This window comes from Athene noctua, chromosome 9, assembly GCF_965140245.1.
Source record: "Athene noctua chromosome 9, bAthNoc1.hap1.1, whole genome shotgun sequence".
NCBI classification, from domain to species: Eukaryota; Metazoa; Chordata; class Aves; order Strigiformes; family Strigidae; genus Athene; species Athene noctua.
The window spans coordinates 11,619,610-11,641,366 of NC_134045.1; the positions used below are offsets into that span (position 1 = coordinate 11,619,610).

At 37.8% G+C, this 21,757-nt stretch overlaps 1 protein-coding gene across 3 annotated transcripts in view; it reads right to left on the reverse strand.

Moving 5' to 3' along the window:
* The window catches only part of ADCY7 (adenylate cyclase 7), a 42,933-nt gene that overhangs the window by 16,043 nt on the left and 5,133 nt on the right, over window positions 1-21,757 (reverse strand). For 2 of the 3 annotated variants that reach the window (XM_074913461.1, XM_074913460.1), the window contains exons 2-10: window positions 15,498-15,737; window positions 14,064-14,264; window positions 11,892-12,056; window positions 10,953-11,102; window positions 8,517-8,665; window positions 8,088-8,199; window positions 5,272-5,399; window positions 4,863-5,021; window positions 1,161-1,293 (exon numbers count right to left, since the gene is read on the reverse strand). In XM_074913461.1, coding sequence (XP_074769562.1) covers window positions 1,161-1,293; window positions 4,863-5,021; window positions 5,272-5,399; window positions 8,088-8,199; window positions 8,517-8,665; window positions 10,953-11,102; window positions 11,892-12,056; window positions 14,064-14,264; window positions 15,498-15,668 — 1,368 coding nt within the window. In that variant the 5' untranslated portion in view covers window positions 15,669-15,737. The remainder of the gene's footprint in view (window positions 1-1,160; window positions 1,294-4,862; window positions 5,022-5,271; window positions 5,400-8,087; window positions 8,200-8,516; window positions 8,666-10,952; window positions 11,103-11,891; window positions 12,057-14,063; window positions 14,265-15,497; window positions 15,738-21,757) is intronic. The other variant, XM_074913463.1, reaches the window with a different exon arrangement.

The window sequence follows — 21,757 nt, forward strand, 5'->3', positions numbered from 1 at the left end:
CTCAATTCCTTTATCTCATTTAATTAATGTGAGCTAAAGCAAATCATGACATAATAAATTTGCTGTAGCTGCCTTTACAAGCCTTTCCTTGTAACACTACAACATTCAAACTTCCTGGTTTATTTATGATGATGTGAAAGATCACAGGATCTTATGAACAGATACCATTTCCTTGCAGTCAGCACAACAGCAGGGGAAAAAGTTTCCCAATTCCCGGGCTAGGGCGTATCAAACCAGTGGTTAGGAGAAGAACCCACAAGTTACAGTCTCAACATTAGATTAGATCCCTACGTCACGTGAAGAGTCAGGTAGTATATACATGGTACAGAGCAATACCCCGTGGGTCTACAAGGCAGCTAAAACTACAGAATAAACCAATACATCAATGACTGGTTATTTTCTACCATTTCACAGGTATCTTCAAATGAGCAGGGACCATTTTAATAGACTTAGATCCTCGTTCTGAGAATATGTGCTGTGTACATGTAGGGGGTGTTGCAGTGTTTACTACATAAAACGTGCAACAAAGATAAAATTAAGTCCTTGCTAATTAAAAGTGGCTCGATACTGTTCCTTCCTTTAAAGATTCTGAAGGAAATAAGTTTGTAATTTTCATTTTTTTTCTTTTGAAATATTTTACCTATCAACCACAAGTCAGTTCAAAATAGCAATACTCCAGGTGTTTGAAGTTACCAGGCTCTGAGGGGGCAACCAACAGTTGCTAACTTTATACCTTGAAAAGGTGAATCTCACATCTAAAATAGTGAGGAAGAAGATATCAGAAGCTACTTTACAGAGAATATTTTATCTGAAAGTGGCCACACAGTACAGATATTCTTTCATGACTTCATCCCACCTTCTGACCTGGATTTGTGCGAGACACGCTTCACACAAATACATAATCAAATATGTATTTTTACTCTAAGTGGACCACATAAGGAGTTTCAGCATAATACTTATTACCTTCAAGCTAAAAGAAATGTCATAAAACACTAGGATGTGCTTTCAGATCTGAAGTTCCAAATCTAAACTACTCAGATGACTCATACCATGGTTTAATTCTGTTCCTGAATTAAAAGGTGTGTGCATCACAGACACCTGTGTACTTAAAATGTATGTATATATTTGAATAATATACATGTTTAAAAACATACACATACCCTTGGATCAACCACTAAGTAGGTTTTGATATTCATGGATTCAAGGTAAGGATCCCTCAGGTGTCCATTCCCTTCTTCTACTTCATAAGCTTTGCCCAGGTGATTTAATGTTGCTTCAGTGATGTGTACACGGCTGAGAAGGGGAGAAAGAAAAAGACACCCAAACACTCACCAGAAAGGTCACATTAAACATTTTGTTTACATTTCAATGGCCACTGCTGACATTTCTGCTTTCAGCCATCTTTCCCTTTGTCAGCCAACTGCAAAATCCTGCCAGTAACTTAAAAACCGTATTTGCAGTCCTTTACCGCAGTTTTTTGTTGCACACCTTTCATAGCAAATATGCTAAAAAACACTCCACAAAATGAGACAGGATCAACATAAAATTCAATTGAAATAAGCAGGGACATACAAGAAACAAGAAGAAATGTGATCAAAGGAGATCTGATGGCTGACAGGACAGACTCACAGGCAGGTTGCTTCAGATGACAAAAGCTGTGGGGAAAGCTCACAAAACACAAGCGAGGACTGTCGTGTGCTAGAAATGCACGGGGAGGGGAGGAGATGCTTACAAAGTCAGGAAAAAAGTTTGAAAAGGTTTTTTTGTCATCTAGGAGGATAATCCTGAAAGTCTGTCTTTTCTGACTGAAACAATCAGAGGAGAGCATAACACAGCAGCAACAGTAACACACTTCTAAGGGGGGAAGCTAGTATTTTTCTGCACATATTCACACTTCCCCTTAAATGTTACTTAGCTCAGTATCCTGAACCACATATTTCCATATAAATTACAAGTAATGTCTTTCCATAGAATTTCTCAACAGTAGACTTGAGTGTGTTCATAAAATAGCATTTATTATAGTCTACTTTCTCATTGTTCATCACATAGTTTTTCTCTTTTCTTTGAGAGAGGGGGTTAAACACGGTGCTGTTGGTCCTACAGTCTGTCAGCACAGAGCTGGGAATAGAACATTTCCAGAATGGAAGCTGACAGCGTGCAGCACTCCATCCTAACTACAGAGAGCACCGGGATCGCTGTCCCATCAGCCTCGACTTTCTTACGCTGCATGTAGGTTCGCCTGAAGATAACTTAGCCAAGATCTGGAGACCACTGGCTGTGGCTTCCCACAAGGAAGAACAAAAAAATTCTTCAATACTTTTGGAGCCAGAAGGTAAGAGTTTTGGAATATAGAGGATCCATATTTTTATTTGTTCACTGGTAATTGTCTCAAAACCCTGTTTTTTCAATTACCTTGATGATGTAGTTTTGCAATCAAGTTGAACCTTCAACTCTGAAATTTTAAAGCTTGCTCTAAAGCATCATTTTCTCCCATAGAGATGAGGCATACTGGGTGATGTCTCTATTAACTGAGCCTTAAAACACAGTCATGTACTGCAGCAAGTTTTCTGTGGTGTTCCACTTATTTCAAAAGGCAGAACATTTGTTCGCTATCCACCATTTTCTATTTTACCAAGCTTCCTCTCCCCTCTTCCTCAAATCACACACTGCCGTAGTACATTTCAGATCTTACTGCAAACTTCTTTCCATTTAAATTAGTACGCCGATGATTTCTCAGCAGTTGCTAATGTGTACTGGATTCCAGGATCAGCACACAACCAAAAGCTGCTACTGCTAAAGCTGCTTCTCAAAGGCAAGCTGTAACATGCACTATGGCACTTACCATGCTAGTACAGAACACTTAACATACCGCATTCAACTTCCTAGGCTAACAGGCCTGAGAATAACACATTCTGATCTTTCAGGCATATATATATTAGAGAGAATTGGTCATAAATACTTTTTAATTGTGGTTTTATGCTAGTCCTTTCTGCTTTACTAGCATATTACACTGTTATGAATGCAAATAATTTTTAAAATTGGGAAGACGCAGAAGGATACTCTGTCTATGGAAATAAAATATTTATAAAGCTAAAAGTGTTCCTGCATCCTTCAAAAGTCTTTAGAATTCCTTCATTTACAGAAACCCAAAATATATATACTTCCTATTTTAAATAAAAACCCTCCTACTGCTTCTAAGGACAAAACCTCTGCTCCCAAAGGAGCAGGAGTAGCTAACACTGGAATGGGGAATCCCAGACACATCATTTTTCATCAGAGCATCAAACAAATATAACCTTTGTATAATGAACAGAAACCCTTCGTCCCTGTGAGGCGCAGTCTTCCACAAGTGCAAGGTTTCCTCTGGCTAGTTTTGAAACACATGATAAGTGACTGCTAGACATGTAGAGATGTAGGATGTATTAAGTGTAATGTTTCTGAATCAACATGACAACCTAAACCAGCTTTATTCTTTAACAGATTATTAAACGTAAGCACAAAGAACATAATAGAATAATCAAAGTTTTCAAGATTAGGTGATGATCCTAAATGTGACTAAGAAAAGTATGTTTTCATGCCATATTCAGTCATGTTGTTTGCTTTACCAACAAAAGAAACTTTACAACTCTGTATTCTTGTTTAATCATGCTGAGTCAACACACTAAAACACTCAACCTGGATGGTATTGCAACTATTAACCAAGCTCCAATTAGGTTGTTTTTCTGTTTCGGTCACCAATGCAAGAAAATAATTTGATATTCATATCCCCTTATCACTTTGCAGAAATTAATTTTTAAGTTACAAGTGTATACCTAAAAGCTGAGGCATTGATAAGAAACCATATAATGTCAATGGTTAGAATCACTTTCCATAATGCCTAAACACATACCCACATGAATGCCATTCAATTAGTAAGTACAAATTTGCACAGACTACTAAGAATCTACAAAACCATGGTCTCATTTGGAAATGAAAAAAAGGCAACTCTTAATATACTGTTTTTTGGTGCAGGCTACCGCAAAAAAAAGATGGGTCTTAGCTGGATTGTAATCCCCAAATTCAATTTAGAAAATTTAAAAAAAAAAAAAAAAGCCTGTACTTTCCTATATGAGGAACATACAAAATGGTGTGTGTGTTTTTTAAAACATTTATATTTGTCCTTTTCAATGAGCATCTTAAAATAGGCAGCATGAATATTAACCTCAGAACTAATTCTCTGCACTGCTGAGCAACACAGGGCAAGTTACACTAGTGCTTGGCCTCAGCTCTTCCGCTCAGGACCACTCACTTTTCTTCCTGTTCTGCCCATGACAAATGCTACACAGAGAGAATACGCAACAACCAACAGCTCCAAACTCACCTTGCTTGGATGCTCCTCATCAGGCTGCATTTTAATGTCCGAGTTATTTGTGGGTTGGGGGTGGGGGGGGATGGTGAATATAGAGCTAATATAACTCAAGTGGGACTGATCAATATATTTAGAGAAACACAAGGTAAGCATGCATCTCTGCCTTGTCACCATAAGCAGCATATCTATTCTTTAGCTAAACTTAGAAATAGAGTATTATCCCCATGTACAACGTCAATTAACTAAGTCAACACAATGCACTGCTGAAGACGCACAAGTGTCTCCAATGCCGGGAAGGTCAAGAAGCAGTCGCTAGCCTATGAACAAAATTTTCTAGTTCATTGCAAACAGAATCAGAAAATATTAACATTTTACAACTCTGGTAAGTACACATTTGTCCTGTTTTCATCATCCCATTATGAGGGTTTATGTCACAGCAGTTACAAATTCCAGACTCATAAACCAGGATTATGAAAACCGTGATGAGACAGTGAGTCAGCAGGGACAGGCTCACCCAGGTACGCCCGCAGACTCCATGCGGTTTGCCAAGGACACGTCGTGCGACCAGACGTCATACTGCCACTTCCGGAGGCCGATCACACCGCACAGCACATTCCCAGAATGAATACCAACCCTCATGTTGATATCCACTCCTGTGGCTTCTCTCACCTGCCTATGGAGGGAAGAGGGTATTACAGCGTAAGTTACACTTTTGATTTTCTCTCCTCCTCCTGGAGATGTGTTAAGGTTTAGTCTAATTATATGCTTAGTGCCAAGACAAGAGAAAAACTCATGACCTAATGTGTGACTATCTAACTATAGCTAATAAACCCACATTGAATGTTGACAAGAACAATAAGAATTACTTTACTGAGTATCTGCATAGCCTTGATACATTAAAAAGTCTTCTGTGCTATACTTACTTTATTGCCTCACACATGTCGAGTCCCATTTTAACACAGTTCCTGGCATGAACCGGTAAGGACACAGGTAGGCCTGAGACACAGTAGTAACAGTCTCCCAGGATTTTTATTCTCATGCATTCATTCTCCTGTGAAATTACAGTAAACACATTTAACAGGAAGAAATGAACTGCAAGCAGGCTAATGACACTAACACTAAGACCTGTCTATATCGTTTTGAGAAAGTCAGGCTTCATTCAATCCTTGCTGAATAAAGCTTACTTCTCTTTTTCCCACATCCAAATGTCTGGAGTTGCCCACTGGATGATAACAGACATGACCACTTTCAAGCATTTCTGAAATAAAATTGTCTTACACTTTCTGACATTATTCTTGGAACTGTGGGCAGTTAACAAACCATAAATAAAACCAAAACTGTCACAGAATTTACCATCAAAATGATGAAATCTACTTATCTATCTTTTAATCTTTGTCTTTATTAACACCTGACTCAGAGGCAGTTTGTTCACCTTTTCCTCAATTTTTGCATGGCATCCTCATAAGACTGTGCAGTGTCGTAAAACCTGCACAGAATTTAGGGAGAAGTTAGAAATTAAGATGCCCAACCTGGTAGCTTTGTAGAAGCAAAATGTTGGGGTTTTTTTTAATTAAGTATGACTGAAAAGGAAGCCGGAACACACTACAGTTTGCTATCGCTAACAAAAAAACCCCCCACCAGCAATACTGTGTCAGCAGAAAACTACTTCCTAACTGTACAACAGAGGATACTGCTGCCCATGACTGTCTGGAGAGAGCAAAGGGGAAGAGCAAAGAGCTCCTCACACTGTCTTTTGTTAAAATATTATCGAAGAATTCTAACTACAAAGGTTGCAAGCAAGCCAGGGCTAATTCTGCAAGGGTGTATAGTGTTTGACTGATGAGTAGAAATGGCTTAATTTGGGCCAGCTGACACCTTCAGCTTCCCAACCCTCCCTGCTGTGGGAACAGCCCAGCAATTTTTCAATTAACTCTAAAATCAGCCCAAATCAGGGGCAATTTATGAAACGAAGCTGTTCACCCTCATCAGTCAAAGCCGTAAGAGAACATCCATCATTCTCCATCATCTTAAATCACCCAGTAGGTTCTAAGCATTGCAGCAAGCTTAGACAGCCCTGTGCTTCAGAGATCAGCAGGGGAACCTAGCCCTTGATTAGAGATGTTAGACTTCAGTATCCAGCTCAGTGTCCAGGTTAGCTGTCGACTTTCATTAAGTAAATTGGAGCCTACAACATTTTTACATTATGGAAAGGATGACTGAGAATATGCCCCTGCAGAATAAAAATAGCACAGAAAGCAGGAATCTCTTCTAGCAGCTCAACCAGAGTTGCAAAAGACCTTGACTCACTAAATCCAGACATTTTTTTAAACATTGCAATTTGCAGAAGGAGTGAGTAATTAAAACATAGCCCTCAAAATCTGGAATCTTTTCCATTTTTCTATCTGAGGAACAGTTGCAAGAAGTGACCAAATGTCTTTAACCTCAGCTTCTACTTCAACGTAAAAAGTTCGTGGCAACTAAGATGACATGACTTACTCTGTGTGTTCTTAATAGCTGCTGTGCAGCAACAGAATTACTATACAGTTACTATGACTCTCTTATTTGCCAGTACTTAAAGCTTTAACAGCAACTGAATTCATATAAATACAAAGATTAGCAATGTCATTTAGTTAAAAAGGTTAACTAGGATTTTAGCCAGGTTTTAATCAGTGATATATTTAAGAATTTATTAAATGACATCCACAAAGCTTAATTAAAGCAATTTCATTCCTCTGATATATTAATAATTTTAGAATTTTTCCACTTTTTCTGAATAATTTTTAATTTCACAAAACCAAGAATTTCCAAGTCCATTAATTTTCTCATTCACATTCAGTACATTCAAATATAATCAATAATGAAATCAAACCAACACCTTTAAACCATGGGAAGTTTTAATAGGTTGTCACTAGTCCTGAGTTATGCTTTACTAATGCTAAATTTCTAGAACCAGAATTTGGGTTGATATGTGGTTTTTTGATGCCACATAGGATGCAACAAAATATTTTCCTACAGCCATATTTGCTTCATAATGCTAACAGAAAAATTAACGGATATGACAGAACATATATTTAAGGGTCAGTTTTAGAGGATAAGAGAAATCATCAGAATCATTCATGCAAACATGTATATGATACAGTCCCTGTAATCTGAGAATTCAAACCCTGAGTTGCAAAGAAATTAACCTCAAGGAGCACTTGGAAGTGGTAAGAACTACTGCCAGCCTGAAGGGTCAGTAGCGAGGGTACATCTTAATAGGGACCAGTTTGATCTACTTCCCATTCTTACACTTTTCTGTAAGTATCCATTACTAATTATTACTCCTGAGCTAAAGAACTCCTTGGTCTGATGCAGTAAACTGAATTTATTAATTTAAGTGTGTGCCTGAGAGTTCTCCATTTGCAGAGCCAACAAACAATCCTTCTAACCGAACACAGCAAAGCCCCTCAATAGAGCTTGTGTACAGCGGTATTACAATCTATTGCTACCAGACAATTCCCTGAACAATACAGCTAAACCTCCAGACCCAAGAATTGGAATTACAGTAACAACTTGTTAAATTTCCCATTTTTGTTTTAAATTTTGTTTTAATGTAATTTTGCTGGTTAGCTTTAAAGCCAAAGCAATCTTCCCTTCCTGACTTCAGAAGCACTAACACCAACTCTTCCGCATTGTGGAAAAGACTTCTTTTTCCAGTGGTGGCCTTTATCCCTGCTGCACAACAAACTGCAACACCTACCTTTGCAATCTGATCAAACTTTCCAAAAAGTTCATTCAGCATCACTACTAGTTCCTTAGGAGAACAGTCACTGGCAAGGCGAGTAAATCCTACAATGTCTGCGTAAAGAATGCTAGACAAGAACAAAAGGAAAAATCAATATAATTGAAAAATTAAGATATGTCTATTCCACAGTCAGCTTAAATATTAAAATGCATTTAATACAAAGCATCTCTCTCTTTGGAAAACAACTCCAGAAAAAAGGGTTCAAGTACCTCAACTGATTTAGCAGACAGCACATATCAGTTCAAGACATTATCTTCCCACAACAGGAAAGCAGCTCACTTCAGCCTGAAAGTCTACCTGCAAATTTTAATTTCACTGGGCCACATACTCCGTTAAAAATCAGCAGCTTATATTAATACAATTATTTCTAGAGTTTCCACTTACCTAACATTTTGGTGCCTTTTTACATACAGACTATGGAAGTTGTTATCATGCATTTGCCTATTATCATTAGTTTCCTTTAGTCGCTCTATGATTGCTAGCTTCATTTCCATAGAGATATGAGCTGGCAGTATAGATAAAAGCAAATTTTCCTAAAAGGAGAGGGGGAAAAAATTAATGCTGCAAAATTCTTAACAGTAAATTTGAAATGGCAGGATTTTAGTGACTGCAAGAAGGAATAAAAAAAAAAAAAGCACCTTTATTCAAATAGCTTTTGAATAATACATTTCAGGTTTTCCAGAAAAGACTTTTACATTTCTGTTCTCAAAATCACCAATTTTGCAGTTTAGTAAGGGTGCTACATATTTTTTCTCTTTCGTTCGTGACCTAGATGTGATCTCTCTCCGTAACTGTGAAACCCACAAAAATTCAATATTCAATACTACAGTTTTTGGATAAATGAAAACTTACTTTCTCCACCAATCTCAGTGTTACATTAGCATCATTTGATAAAGCTTCTGGTAAAAGCTTATATTCTGTAATGAACAATCCATGCGGTATTAAAAACCTTTGTGAATTCTCAAACGCTGGTGAGGCAGCAACAGACACAAAAGTGTCAACAACATGCTGCTATAGCTTAAATGAACCAGGAACTGATGCCACTGAAATAGTCTTCTGAACTAAATGAGAATACAAACTCTTCAAAAAACACTTACATTGTTTGACTATTCAGTGCACTGTTTTACACTGGCTTTGACTTAAAAAAGCTCGTTCTTCAAAGAAGACCCTGCTAAATTGATGGGCAGAAGAAGAAGACAAAAAGAGAATACTTTTAACCCAGGAAGGGCTCTAGCACCCTAGAGACAGTCACCACAGAAGGGGAAATGTTGCATGCAGCAGCTACAAGCAGGAACTTTTTCAGATGACATCACCAGCAAGGTTAACACATTGTGTAACTGAGTAAAATACTGTCCCTGCAGACCAAATCTTTGTCCCCTTTTCCTGAATACTCAATGCAGCAGTATACAGATGGCAGTGAGCTGCCAGAGTTACTTAACCCGTGCCTGCCACCAAAAAGAAATGTCTTGCTTGAGATTATAGTGGAAGGGATCGATTGCTTGAGCATCAAGTACTGGCCTACTTATACCTAGTAAGACAGCAGTTTAGTTTGAGACTGCCCCCAGAAAAAGAAACACCTCCTTCCCTTCCTCTACCATTTTAATACTAAGAGACTCAACCTTGGGAACGATTTAAACTGACAGCAGAGACCCAGTGAATGTAAGGGGGACATTTGAGGCTGACACATTACACAGTTTTCAAGGGAGTGATGATGAACCCTGAACTGCGTTTCTCACATCATTTTCACAGAGAAAAAGTGGGTGGCAAAAAGGAAACCTAAAATTGTGTGACAAATTACAACACAGATGAAAAGAAAGTTGTCCATAGACTTAAGCAGATCTACACTTCAAAGGAGCAACCATTAAAAAATCCGCCAAACAAAAAAAACCCCATGCAAGTTACCATATAGCCTGAAGAATGAGAGCACACTGCCTGTGTAAGCTGATCAGATGCTTCCCTGGCTGCTGCGTGGGGAAATTCTGCCAGGACTTTCATGCAGATTTGTCATCTCATCTCACAAGATTAGCATCAGAGGACAGATCGCACCAGCAGTGTGGCATTTTCTTCTTTTCAATTTGACCAACTCAGTTTTCAGCCCCTTCCTTTTATCTAATAACTGGTGGGCAGAGAACTCCTACACACCGGCCTTCTAGAGCTGCTGTTCTTAACCCTACTTATACCAGGATAAAAGAGGAAAGGCACCCTACTTTCAGCTTTGATACTTCTTTACAATCCTTCCTCAGTAAGGAATTCATGTTCCTTGCTTATTCTTTAAATACCTCTGGAGTGTATGGAAATAAACACTGACATACCCAAACACTGTAATCTACTATATGATTTTTTTTTCTCCTTTAGGCTCCAATTTTCTTCTTCTAGCAGAAAAAAAATGGTTGCAAGACAAGAAAATACAGGAAGAAATAATACTTCAGAATTCAAAACAAAAAAATGCGACCAAGGGAAGCATGAAACTAACTGCTGAAATTACAAGTATTATTCAGGTCATTAGGGGCATGTTCTTTTAAGTTACCTTGGACAAGTCCCAGTAACATTTTATACTAGGAAAAAAGTAACTAAAATAACTGGCAATTACATTCCTGTTACAAATACTGTGATTTTCATATAGACAAGCCACAGAGAACAGCTTCCTCCCTTTAACTTCCTTCTTTTGTTACAAATGGCAAAACTTTTATTTTTGACACTAGGTGGGTACCACAAAGATTGGACCAAGTTTTTCAACATGCATTAATCACCAACCTCATAATATTATACAGACTTTAGAAACAAAACCAAGCAATTCATAACATGAATTAGTTCACTCACTTGTTGCCTCTTTTCAATCTTCAATTTCATTCGGACCTGAATGCACTTTAATGTGTATCTATACAGATCCCACGAAGCAACCTGCATTTGGCGTTTGTGAAATGCACCCATCAAGTTACCACAAAGAAAAATGACAGCATTGGCAAGTAGCTGCACAAGAAGAAAAATATTTACCTACTACAGAACAGTCATTGATACTTCACTAATACATATACTAATCCCAGGCCATGTTCAACTTCTTCCTTACTCTGTCGCACACCAAATCAGTGTTGCAATTAGCCAGGATGCACCTGGGAAATATAAGCTAACTTTCACAGGCATTCCTGTACAAACATACAGTACTACAATGAAACAGAAAATTCTGCTATATCATTTAGCATTTATTTGCAGCCACCAGTGTTTGATTTTGGGAGAAACCAGTCTGCAAACTCATGCATCAGCATGCTGGGTAAAGTCTAACACACACCTGCATCAAAAGAGCTGGGGTGCTCCTTTGAACACACCCTATTAATAGGTGTTGGGAACCCAGAAAGCACCCAGCAGCACTCCCAGGCCCTGCTGACTCCCCAGGGCAGGAATGGCCCTTTTGATCCACCCTGTAGGCAGTGCCAGATGAAGTTAGACAGACCCATCTGAAACAGCACAGATTGGGAAAAATGATTGCGACAAAGTTTGTCATATTTTGAGTAACTTGGTTTAAAAATTAAAATAATAATTCTGCTTCTTCCACTTTGATCAGAAAAACAAAATGCATTCTAGACTACAATAACTGCAATTTTTTGAAAAGTATGCAAAACACATTGGGCCAAGGCTCCAAATCCATGAATTTGAAACATCCATGTGGAAGTTTGGAATTTATCTAAACAGAATAGTGATGCCAATATCGAATGATAATACAACTAGCGTATGTAATCACTTAACCAATTAGTATTTCCTTACCTGAAACAGAATGGATTCCTTATTTTCCTGAGAAGTTATGCTTACCACAATGCTTAGAACAATAATATGGGAGAGAGCAGAAAGAATGCTAATTATGACAGCACCTCTCATCCCAAAGGGTAGCATGGTATAAACTGTGAAGATTATGAATAGAAAGAATGGCACCTTTAGAAAGAAAAGGAAAGAAAGAAAATTTAAAAAAAAAAACAAAACCACACATACACGTTATTAGGTGCCTGCTAAAAATCACTACAGAACAAGGAGGAAAGTAGCTGGATTCTTGCTCATTTTCAGGCTGAACAATTAAATACTGACATTTCCAAAGAACAGCTGAAACCATAAAGACAGTGGTAGTCCTAAAAGCTTTGAGGGAATCAGCAGCTATAGATTCATACATAAGACAGTTTAACATGACACATCACCTTCAAGTTTTTCAGTTGTCCTTACCCTTCGTCCTTAATTTATCCGTTACAGCTGAAGATGCACTTTGTACATCCTGTGTCAGGAACAGTGTGTTGCAAGGATAGCAATATTGAATAGAATCAGATTTCCCACCTTCTCCAAGTTATTATTCTAATTTTAACATCACCTGATCACATGCATGATTTATTCCATATTTGATAAAAGCCAAAAATCCAACCAATACTTCCTGATGCTGACACAAGTGGATAATCATTATTGCCACTAACTACATATTTAGCTGCACAGATTTTACAACATGCACAATGGTTCACTAAACTGTTCAGGATCAGAAGGAAGGTCTATAAAACTGAAATCCATATTTATAGATTTGTTATAGTGTTTAGCTCATATCTATGGAAACTAACACCCCTGATCAGAGGAAAATATTGCAGTGTTCCTGGCCCAACTCCATCTCATCGTTGCAGCTCAACCTGTGCCATTCCAGACATGACCTTCCTTCAAGGAAGTCTCAAGGCCCAGTCTACACTTAAATGTTTTGCCAGAATAGATAGCTTGGTTGGGACAGTAACAAACAACCAAGCAAGCAAATATAAGTTTTCATTCAACAAAAGTAATCTTTTCATGTTTATCTCTACTATTTTATCTGGACTAAAAAAAAAAATTTCTGGCATACACACAACCCCTATCACACAATGTTCCGAATACTGCAATTTATAAGCATGGACAAGCAAAAGTCATACCTGCATTTAAATAGTAGCTTTAATTAGTGATAAATTCAGAACTTGAGATAAAAGTCTGAAATGAACCTATTTACTTCTAGTTTCTAATCTAGGGTCTCCTTATATCAATGAATTATTACCACACGACAACAACACAACACATCGGCTTGCAGCACTGAAAGCAGCAAAACCAAATCTTGCTTCATTACATATTTGTACTTAGGAACTGTAAATTTTGTTTTTTCCTAAGATAATAGCTCCTTAAGTTAAAAAACACTGAATAGCAACTGTAAATACATGGTGCTGGATCCGGGCCATAATACAAATCAGATTTTGGTTAACTGATAATTTATATTTTTCTTTATTTGAAATAAAGAGGGGAAGGGGAAGAGTCAGTAAAGCAAGATAAAAAGTAATTTTTATTTCATTAAAAACTCTTCTGTTTACATTATGAGAATTTAGGAGGAGTTTCCTACAGATTATGATATTTTTGGCATCATGAAATCGCCTGTCTTCTGATCAGAGATACTAAGCAATGAACTTCAGCCACACCCAGCTATGCCAGGATGTGTCATTAATTCTTATTGTTCACTTCACCTCTCCCAATGATGTGAAAACATGCTCCCTAGGGCACACCCAGCTCTGGAGTCCTTTATAGATTACTTGAACACAACTTTGACCCATATAAATTAACACAGCAAGTATTAGTAATGGAAAACTCTCTCAAAGATGAATTCATAGTAATTAAGATTTAATGAAAATCTTAAATAAAAATACAATTCAATTACATCTTAAAGATGCAATTCCTGCATAGATTTATGCAGTTATCCAGTACTCAGATTAACTGTATTTTCACTATAATAAAGAATACAAACTAAAATTTACTATAAAAAAAAAAAAAATCAGTAAAACCTATTTAGGAAAGTGAACCTAAGTTATAACATTCAGAAAAAATAAAAGCACACAAACACATTCATATATACCGACTAGCAGTTCTACGTAAGCACCTGAATGAACAAGATACACATACCTGTTCCCACAGTTGATAGTAATTTTCTTTTTCAAAAAGAGATACATATCCTACGGTTAAGAAGCAAATCCATATTGTGATTCCAAATAACGTTAGCCATCTCCGAAACAGGGATTCAATACATAAAAGTAAGTACATGACTGCAAATATGAGAAGAGCAGCACATACTGCAATAATGAAGGCAAGATGATAATGTGCTTCCTGCAAAAGCAAAACAAAGTGTTATATTTGGTCTAAATGTCCCCTCTAGGAAAAATGGAAAACACATCTATACTGTCCTAGAAACAGCTTAGATAGCTTTAAAATATGCTAACCTGAGTTCCTAAGTAGCCTAGCTGTGGCACCATTAACACTTTCTGATATTCACACATACAGAGATAATAAATATTATTATAGATACCCAGTCTACCCCGGTTCCACTATTATAATATTTCCCAAATTAGCAGTTTTGGTCTTGTCTTTTAAGCTAAATTCTAACTACACTATATTGTACAATGCAGGTGTACCTAAAAAATGCATTTAAGGAGTTCAAGCTTTGCTAAAAGGGAGTTTAACAGCTCTTTTCCTAAATTTTACAGATGACTTATAGCATACAAATAGTGGTGCTACTTCTTTCTTTTTTTTAAGAAATAAAAGCTAAAAGGGATAAAAGTGTAATTGGTTAAGATTAGATTTGTTGCTAGAGACTTAAAGACACTTTACCATGAAGCACAGTATTTGGAAAGCAGTGTTAGAAGGCAATGAAGAATTTTAACAGCTTTGTTACTACCTTTTTACAACATTATCTTTAAATCAACTCCCCTTTTTACCAGCTGTCAACTGGCTGGTTTGAAGAATACCCAATTTCTTTACAGAAAATCACAGTATACTACACAACACTAAGTTGCATCTTTCATGTGCCTATAGGATCCCTGCTCTTTGCTAACTAAATATTGATTCAATGGATCGCCCATTGTACTGGGAGATTCCTGTTGTGTTTTCATTACCAAAAAAAAGGAATTAATGTGTGCAAAGCTTTAAAAAAACCCTCAGGAATTCATGAATCACTATATTATATTTCTTAGATGACTCTAAAAAGAAAACATGAAAAATGCAGGATATTTTAACTTATGTTCTTGTTCCTTCCTTGCCCCCTTTTCTACTTATTTATTATCACAGTTACTATTTTGCATAGATTATGATTTTTTTCATAACACATAGGAAAGAAAGAACAATCCTTATGATAACTGTGCATGTGCCTGACAACACTGTCTCCTCTCTTCCCTGTCCCTTCAAAAACATACACAGCATTATATACACAATTACTTGATTCAACATTGCAACTTTGATACTACATGGATCAAAAATTATTTAGCCAGAAATGTTTTGTGTACTGTTATAGTGATTCCTCATCACCTCTGAAAAGACTGAACACAAAGAAAAAAGTATACTCACATGAGTGACAAAAAAGATTATAATTAGAGTAGTCCAGAAGATGATTGCAATGAAGAGCAGCAGTAGCAGGAGTGGATGCTGCTGGCTTGTATAACGGTACTTCTCATAGAGCGGGTCTGATATCCTGCAGTCATCATTTTCGTTGAAGAAGTATTTACCTTTAGCTGGCATTTTCTCCCACGTTGGCTGCTATTTCTCTCAGTTCCCAGTGCACACAAGAAGATACAGCTGAAGCTACTGCTTTAAAGAGAAGTGTTATCTTTTCACTGCTGCCTCTGTGATCTTTAGGCACACCAAGTAACCCACGTTCTCTGGTTTTACTTCTCATGAGCATTAACTTCAGATTTCCAATGCAATCAAAAGCATTGGAGTTAGCCTCCCCAAAATCACAGGCAATTCATCATCAGGTCTACTCATGAATCTCTACATCGGCTTGTATTTGTGCAGATAGGAGTTTTTGGCGTGGGTTTTTAAAATTATTTTGCAAGTCTCTAACTCCTTTCCGTAAGCTTGAATCTCACTTTCTGGGATGACATCTGCAGGGATACAGTATTATTAAATTATTAATTCAGTTAAGTATATACAGTATTCCCAAGGAAAAAAAAAAAAAAGTACATTCCTTAAACTTCCTATCTTCATGCTCTAGCTAGCAAGCAAAAACTGTTTCTTGCTGGCGGGGTGGAAGCCCAGCAGCCCCGTGTGTGGGCAACGCTGCCCAGCAGCCACAGAGGCAGGGCTTGGGCAGCGCTCGCCAATGGCTGCTCTGCACACACCAACTGCACCTTTCTCTAGCAACTGAAACATTTTCATATGAAAAAGGTACTAAATTTTGTTTCCTTTAGAGCAAATGACACAGTTTCCATGAGCATGGTGTTGTAAGTGAATACTAACATCTCTTCTGAAGTGATGTGCATGCCTGTGTGTACGTATATACATCTATAACATCTTTAATCACAATACACATTGTTTGTATTCTTTTTCAAAACAGGTATCTTAATTTTTAACAAATCCTTTTTTTTATTCCTTTCATACTTTAAAGTATGAGAAAAGAATACAGCTGTCCAAGCCAGAATAAATTAAAATTTTTTAAAAGATACTTAATATCTAGTTCTATGTATTTCATTCAACTCTAATTAATAGTGTTTCCAAGGCAATAGGTGTGTTCTGTTAACAATGAACATTAAGCAATGAACGGTATTGTTAATTACTAATGACCAATGTTTTTCAAAATAGATTCATGAATATAGTTCACTCAATGCCAAGAGACATAAAACAAAAAAGCAGATGGATGGGTTGGAGGGAAGCATGAAAAACAGGATTTCAGAAGAAGTCTTATTAAAACTTGGTAACAGGACAACAGCTTCTTTGCCACTTGACTGCCATCACCATGGTGCCCAAGGCCATTGCGAGGAGAAAGAACCCACGAAAAGGCTCGTAGAAAAGCCAAATCCTAGCCAGTTACTCTCAAAAGGCAAAATGCTTAGCTACACACATGTGTTTAGACTGCATTCACACTACAACCAGAAGTGGTGTTAAGGAAAAAGTTTCAGAAAGCATACTTGAGTGATTTAGCCTATGTAAACAGAGCCAAACACTAGCATACTACCCAATTATTAATGCCCATGCAGGCAAAACCAGATATACCAATACTGAGACTGGACAAAAAAAAGTGAACTTTTGCAGCAAAATGAGTAACTACAAATTCTTGCCCAGAGAATCCCACTAGCTTGGATTAATCACAAAAAGAGAAAAGACCACATTGCATCACTTTTATTCAGTAACACCCAGAATAAACTCACATACTTATTCAAAACTGAAATAAAATTGAAGACATCTTTCAATCATTTTTCCTGTGTATAGTTAAAGGTACACCTAATATCTCACCTGCACTGGTTATTACTCAGCTTTTCTTCATACTAAGAGGCCTCTCATTTTTCACCTGAAAAAATTCTTCCCATACTCAGACTATCTGCATGTGCATAATAATATAATGCTTTTGCAGAGGTGTGTGAATGCACCTTAGAAATCACTGACATCACAGAAATTACTAAATATATCTTTCAGTAACAAAGACAACACAGTAAAGACAGTGGGAACGACAACACACTAAAGACAGTGGAAACATTACGGCTCTGCTGCACCAGAGAGGCAGACAACTCACTGAACAGCCTAAAGATTTCCTTCACCCTGAGGGTGGGAGTGCAGGAACGCACTCTGCCTGATGTGATTCACTCCACATGACAGACGACAAGCTTGCTGTCCCAGTTCCCTCTAAAAGCATATTTTCAGAATAAAAACAATGAAAGAGTTTAATATACTTGCAGAAATATGAAATTGAGGGTAATTTTTATGATAATAGGTATTTTGACAGGCAGCTTTATTTTTCCTGTTAGCAGAACCAAATCCATTTTCTAAAACTAACTGTTAATTGCTAAGCAGTAATACATTTGCAGTTAGGAGAGACGAGTAATCCTGTCTTGGGCTACTTAATACTGAAATCCAAGAAAAATTATTTTATATCTTGCTTTCTGTAATTTATTCTTTTGACTATGTCAATGATAAAACAATACCAGGAACAACCCCTATTCTACAGAACTCTACTGTGTGGCTGTGGTTCAGTTATCTAATGTTCAAATGATGAAAGATATGTCAAATGTCAGTTTAGAACTCTCTCTGAATATTATTTAAGAGTTTTACAGGACACCAAGTTCTAATCAATTATAAACCATTTAAGCCACTTTAATAAAAGAAGAGATTGCTACACCTTATTGATTTGTTTATTCCTCCACTGATCTTCATAGATAAACATTATAAGTAATTACAGATGACTCCTGGATCATAGCATTTTCTTCTCAAAACTCTATTAGGTAAAGAGACACTCAAACAGTACTTTATTGATTTACCAAAAATCTATAATACACTGCACAGCTGCTGCTTTGAGAAGAATAATTCAACTCTGAACTAGTTTAAATTTCCATGCCATGTCACACTGTCACTACCACTCCTTTTTAAAAAGTACCACAGAGCAATTTGTGCTCCTTCAGTACAAGTTAAACATTTTTTAAATTGCAAATTACTGGCAACCCACAAAATTAGCTATTTGAAAATCATTAAATTACGCATTAAACAAATTTTTACATGTGACAAATATAATGACTCGATTGTTGTCTTACATCAGAACCAGAAATATACACACACATATATTAGTATAGAATTTTATTTCAGCTCCAAAACTACTACAAACACTTAAAACAACTTTTTGCCCTTTTTTTTCCTTTTAATATTACCAGCATTACCTCTTTCCATTAACAGACAAGACAATCTTTTATTTAATAAATAATTATTTAATAATTAGACTTAGCTGAAAGTCACCACTTTTTGTGCCCTTCCCCCTTCTCTGATTTTTTCCGAGCAATCATCTGAAAGCGTAGAAAACAGACTTGAGAGAAGGAAAAAATCTGTCTCACAGATGGCATCACACACTAGTAAAATCAATTTAACACACTCCTGTTTAGATATTTAAGGATCACATGAGCACTGTGCACCACAGTATCACTTTTGCTTTTTTGCTCAGTTTCTTGGAGATTTGCCGTTCTGACACCACAAGACGTGTAATCCTGAAACCGCAACAGGCCACAAAAACTAAACAGCACTCCCAGAAGCACCAGTGGAAAACACACCAAGCCAAATGGGGACTGGATCTGGGCCGCTGCCATAAAATCACAGAGCTCTGATCATCAGTTTATCAAGAAAAAAGCCTCATTCCTTTAGAAGCTTTCACTGTGTTCTGAAGAATTAGAAAGGAGAAAGAATTTGTCAATCAGATTAGTATCTATAAGAAACAACCCGAGCAACAGAGGTTGGAAACTACACTGAGAACCTAAAGGAACATCTACCAAACAAACGAATACAATTTAATCAGATCTGGGTGAGCGCCCGCAGCCATCTGTATGCCAATTAACGTGAAAACCATTTGGTCAGATAAAGAAATTTGCACAATGAATATGTAAGTACAAACACTGGACATGAGATAGGCATAAAAAATTGGACAATAGGATTCTTTCCAGAACAGCTACAACCTTCCGAATCTACTGTTTCAAGCCACCAGGAGCACGGCTGTGTTCAGATTCAGCAACACAAACTTATCTAGGTAAGTACTAGGCATAATCTTGTGCACAGGCACAGCCACCTTTCACTTGCAAGCAAAAAAGACAACATTTCTATCTTTCACGAGCCTGGGTACTTCTGACTGCTCCATGCTTTCCTTCCCACAGATAGGAATTTTCAAGCATCGCTAAACTCTCCAGTTTCCTACTGACAAGGGCATAGGATGTTGTTACAAAAAATATGAAAGCGAATATTTCATTAAGCTACTAGGCTTGGACTGAAGCTCTTTTGTTCTCCCCATCTAGTTAAAACTGTCTGAAGTGCTTTGTATCAGTACAGAACCTTTTCTTAAGAATTGGCCTGGACTCAACAGTTGCAGAACAGACATGACTGCTCTACAGAGCCTATAGGGACCAAGTGTTTTAAAGAAAACCAGCTGAAACATGGTATCATGGGCTACGCTAACAAGTTGTATTACAGAAGTCAGAGAAGCCTCTTTCTTTCACGGTTTGCTCAAGATAAGTAGCTACAAAAACCCAAGTCTCTTCACAAGGAAAACTAATCTAGGAACATGCATCACACAGACCAACCCTTTACTGGGGCAAAGCAGAGGCCAATCAGCTGTAGGGTAAGAACACAATTCCTCATGCCTCCAAAGCAGCAAGGACTTCCCCCATTTCCCATCTCCAGCCTTGTCATAAACAATATGCCATGTATCACTAGGTAACAGCCTTTCCCTCATGCATTTGCATTGCAGGCGTATTTTATTACACAATATATTTTCATAATATGGCTAGTTACTGAACAGAGCATTCTTCCTCCCTTCTTGTTTTCTATATAGGCTATTACTACTTTCCAAGGTGCATCAGCACTGTATTTTCCATTCTAATAACCAACCGTCACCCAAATAATTTTGTTAGCACCTCAAATTTCATTCCATGGTCTGGTGACCATCTGTAAAATAATGTAAACCTTTGTCAGATAGAGGTGATTTTTGCCTCCCAGGAAATTCAGCCCTATCTGTGCATAGTGCAACCAGCATAGATGAAGCAAGAACTAAACAGCCAGAAAAAAATTAAGTTGATTTTTTTATCAACTTGAAATAAAATCACATCAAATTCTTGCATTTTGTAAGCTTCTGACTGCAAAGGTTTTATTTCTCTGAAACAATACTGAACAGGCAAATGCCGTTAAGACCCAGGCTTCTCAAGATATACTGAGATAAAGTTTGGCTTGAGTCTTTGTCCTGGCAATAACTACGGGGTCTTGCCCCTGGGCCCCAGCTCTTTTGACCAGCAGTAGTTAGTGATCGCTATCCCGCAGGTCTTTGTTTCAGTTCCAGAGACATTTCCTGCTGTCTGGAGAACTGCCTTGCCTCCGGAAAGTCCCTACTCCTCACTGCCTGCTTGAGCCAAAGGCAGAGCTGCTTTTTCTATGCACATCCCAATTATCTTGGTCACCTACTTCCCATCTAGAGCTCAAGTAAGTAGCAGAGGCCCATCAGTTTTCCCCCACAACATGCCGGTGGATTTGTTTCAAGCACACTACATGGGGCCCTTTTATTTCCACCCCCCTTGTTTTTTAAGCACTGCAGGTCACACATCAGCCCAAGGGCACTGATGCCTGGGGTAACTTCAGCACCTTCCTCCCCCGCGATTGTCTGCAAGGAGCAGTGCGAGGGCAGACCGTGGACGGAGAAACCGGAGGAGTTTGAAGGCATCGAGAGAGGAGAGCAGAAAGCCACTCATCACAATGACTTCTCTCTTGAACTGTGGCACAAAGACTGTTCGTCCCCCTGGCAATGAAAGGTGGAGCAACAGAAAGAATGTGCTACCTGATACAAAATCCGACTGATAAGCAGTTCTTGGGATGGCCCTCCTTTATTCTCTGTATTTGCAGAGCTGAAGAGCGTTCAGGTGCTCGCTGCGTCACAGGCCGGGGGTCTGGTACACCTGCCCCCTCCTGCGCGCTCTCGCTCACACCACAGGACGCACAGACGGCCTGTGAATGCCTTTCCAAAGGGGATCCAGGTACGGTGCAGTTCTGCAATCTACAAAACTACTGATGTATTCACAAACACATCCACAGTAACAGCCTGGACAATTTTTAAAGTATTTTTTCATTTAGCTGTTAATTTGCCAAGGACTCAAGTC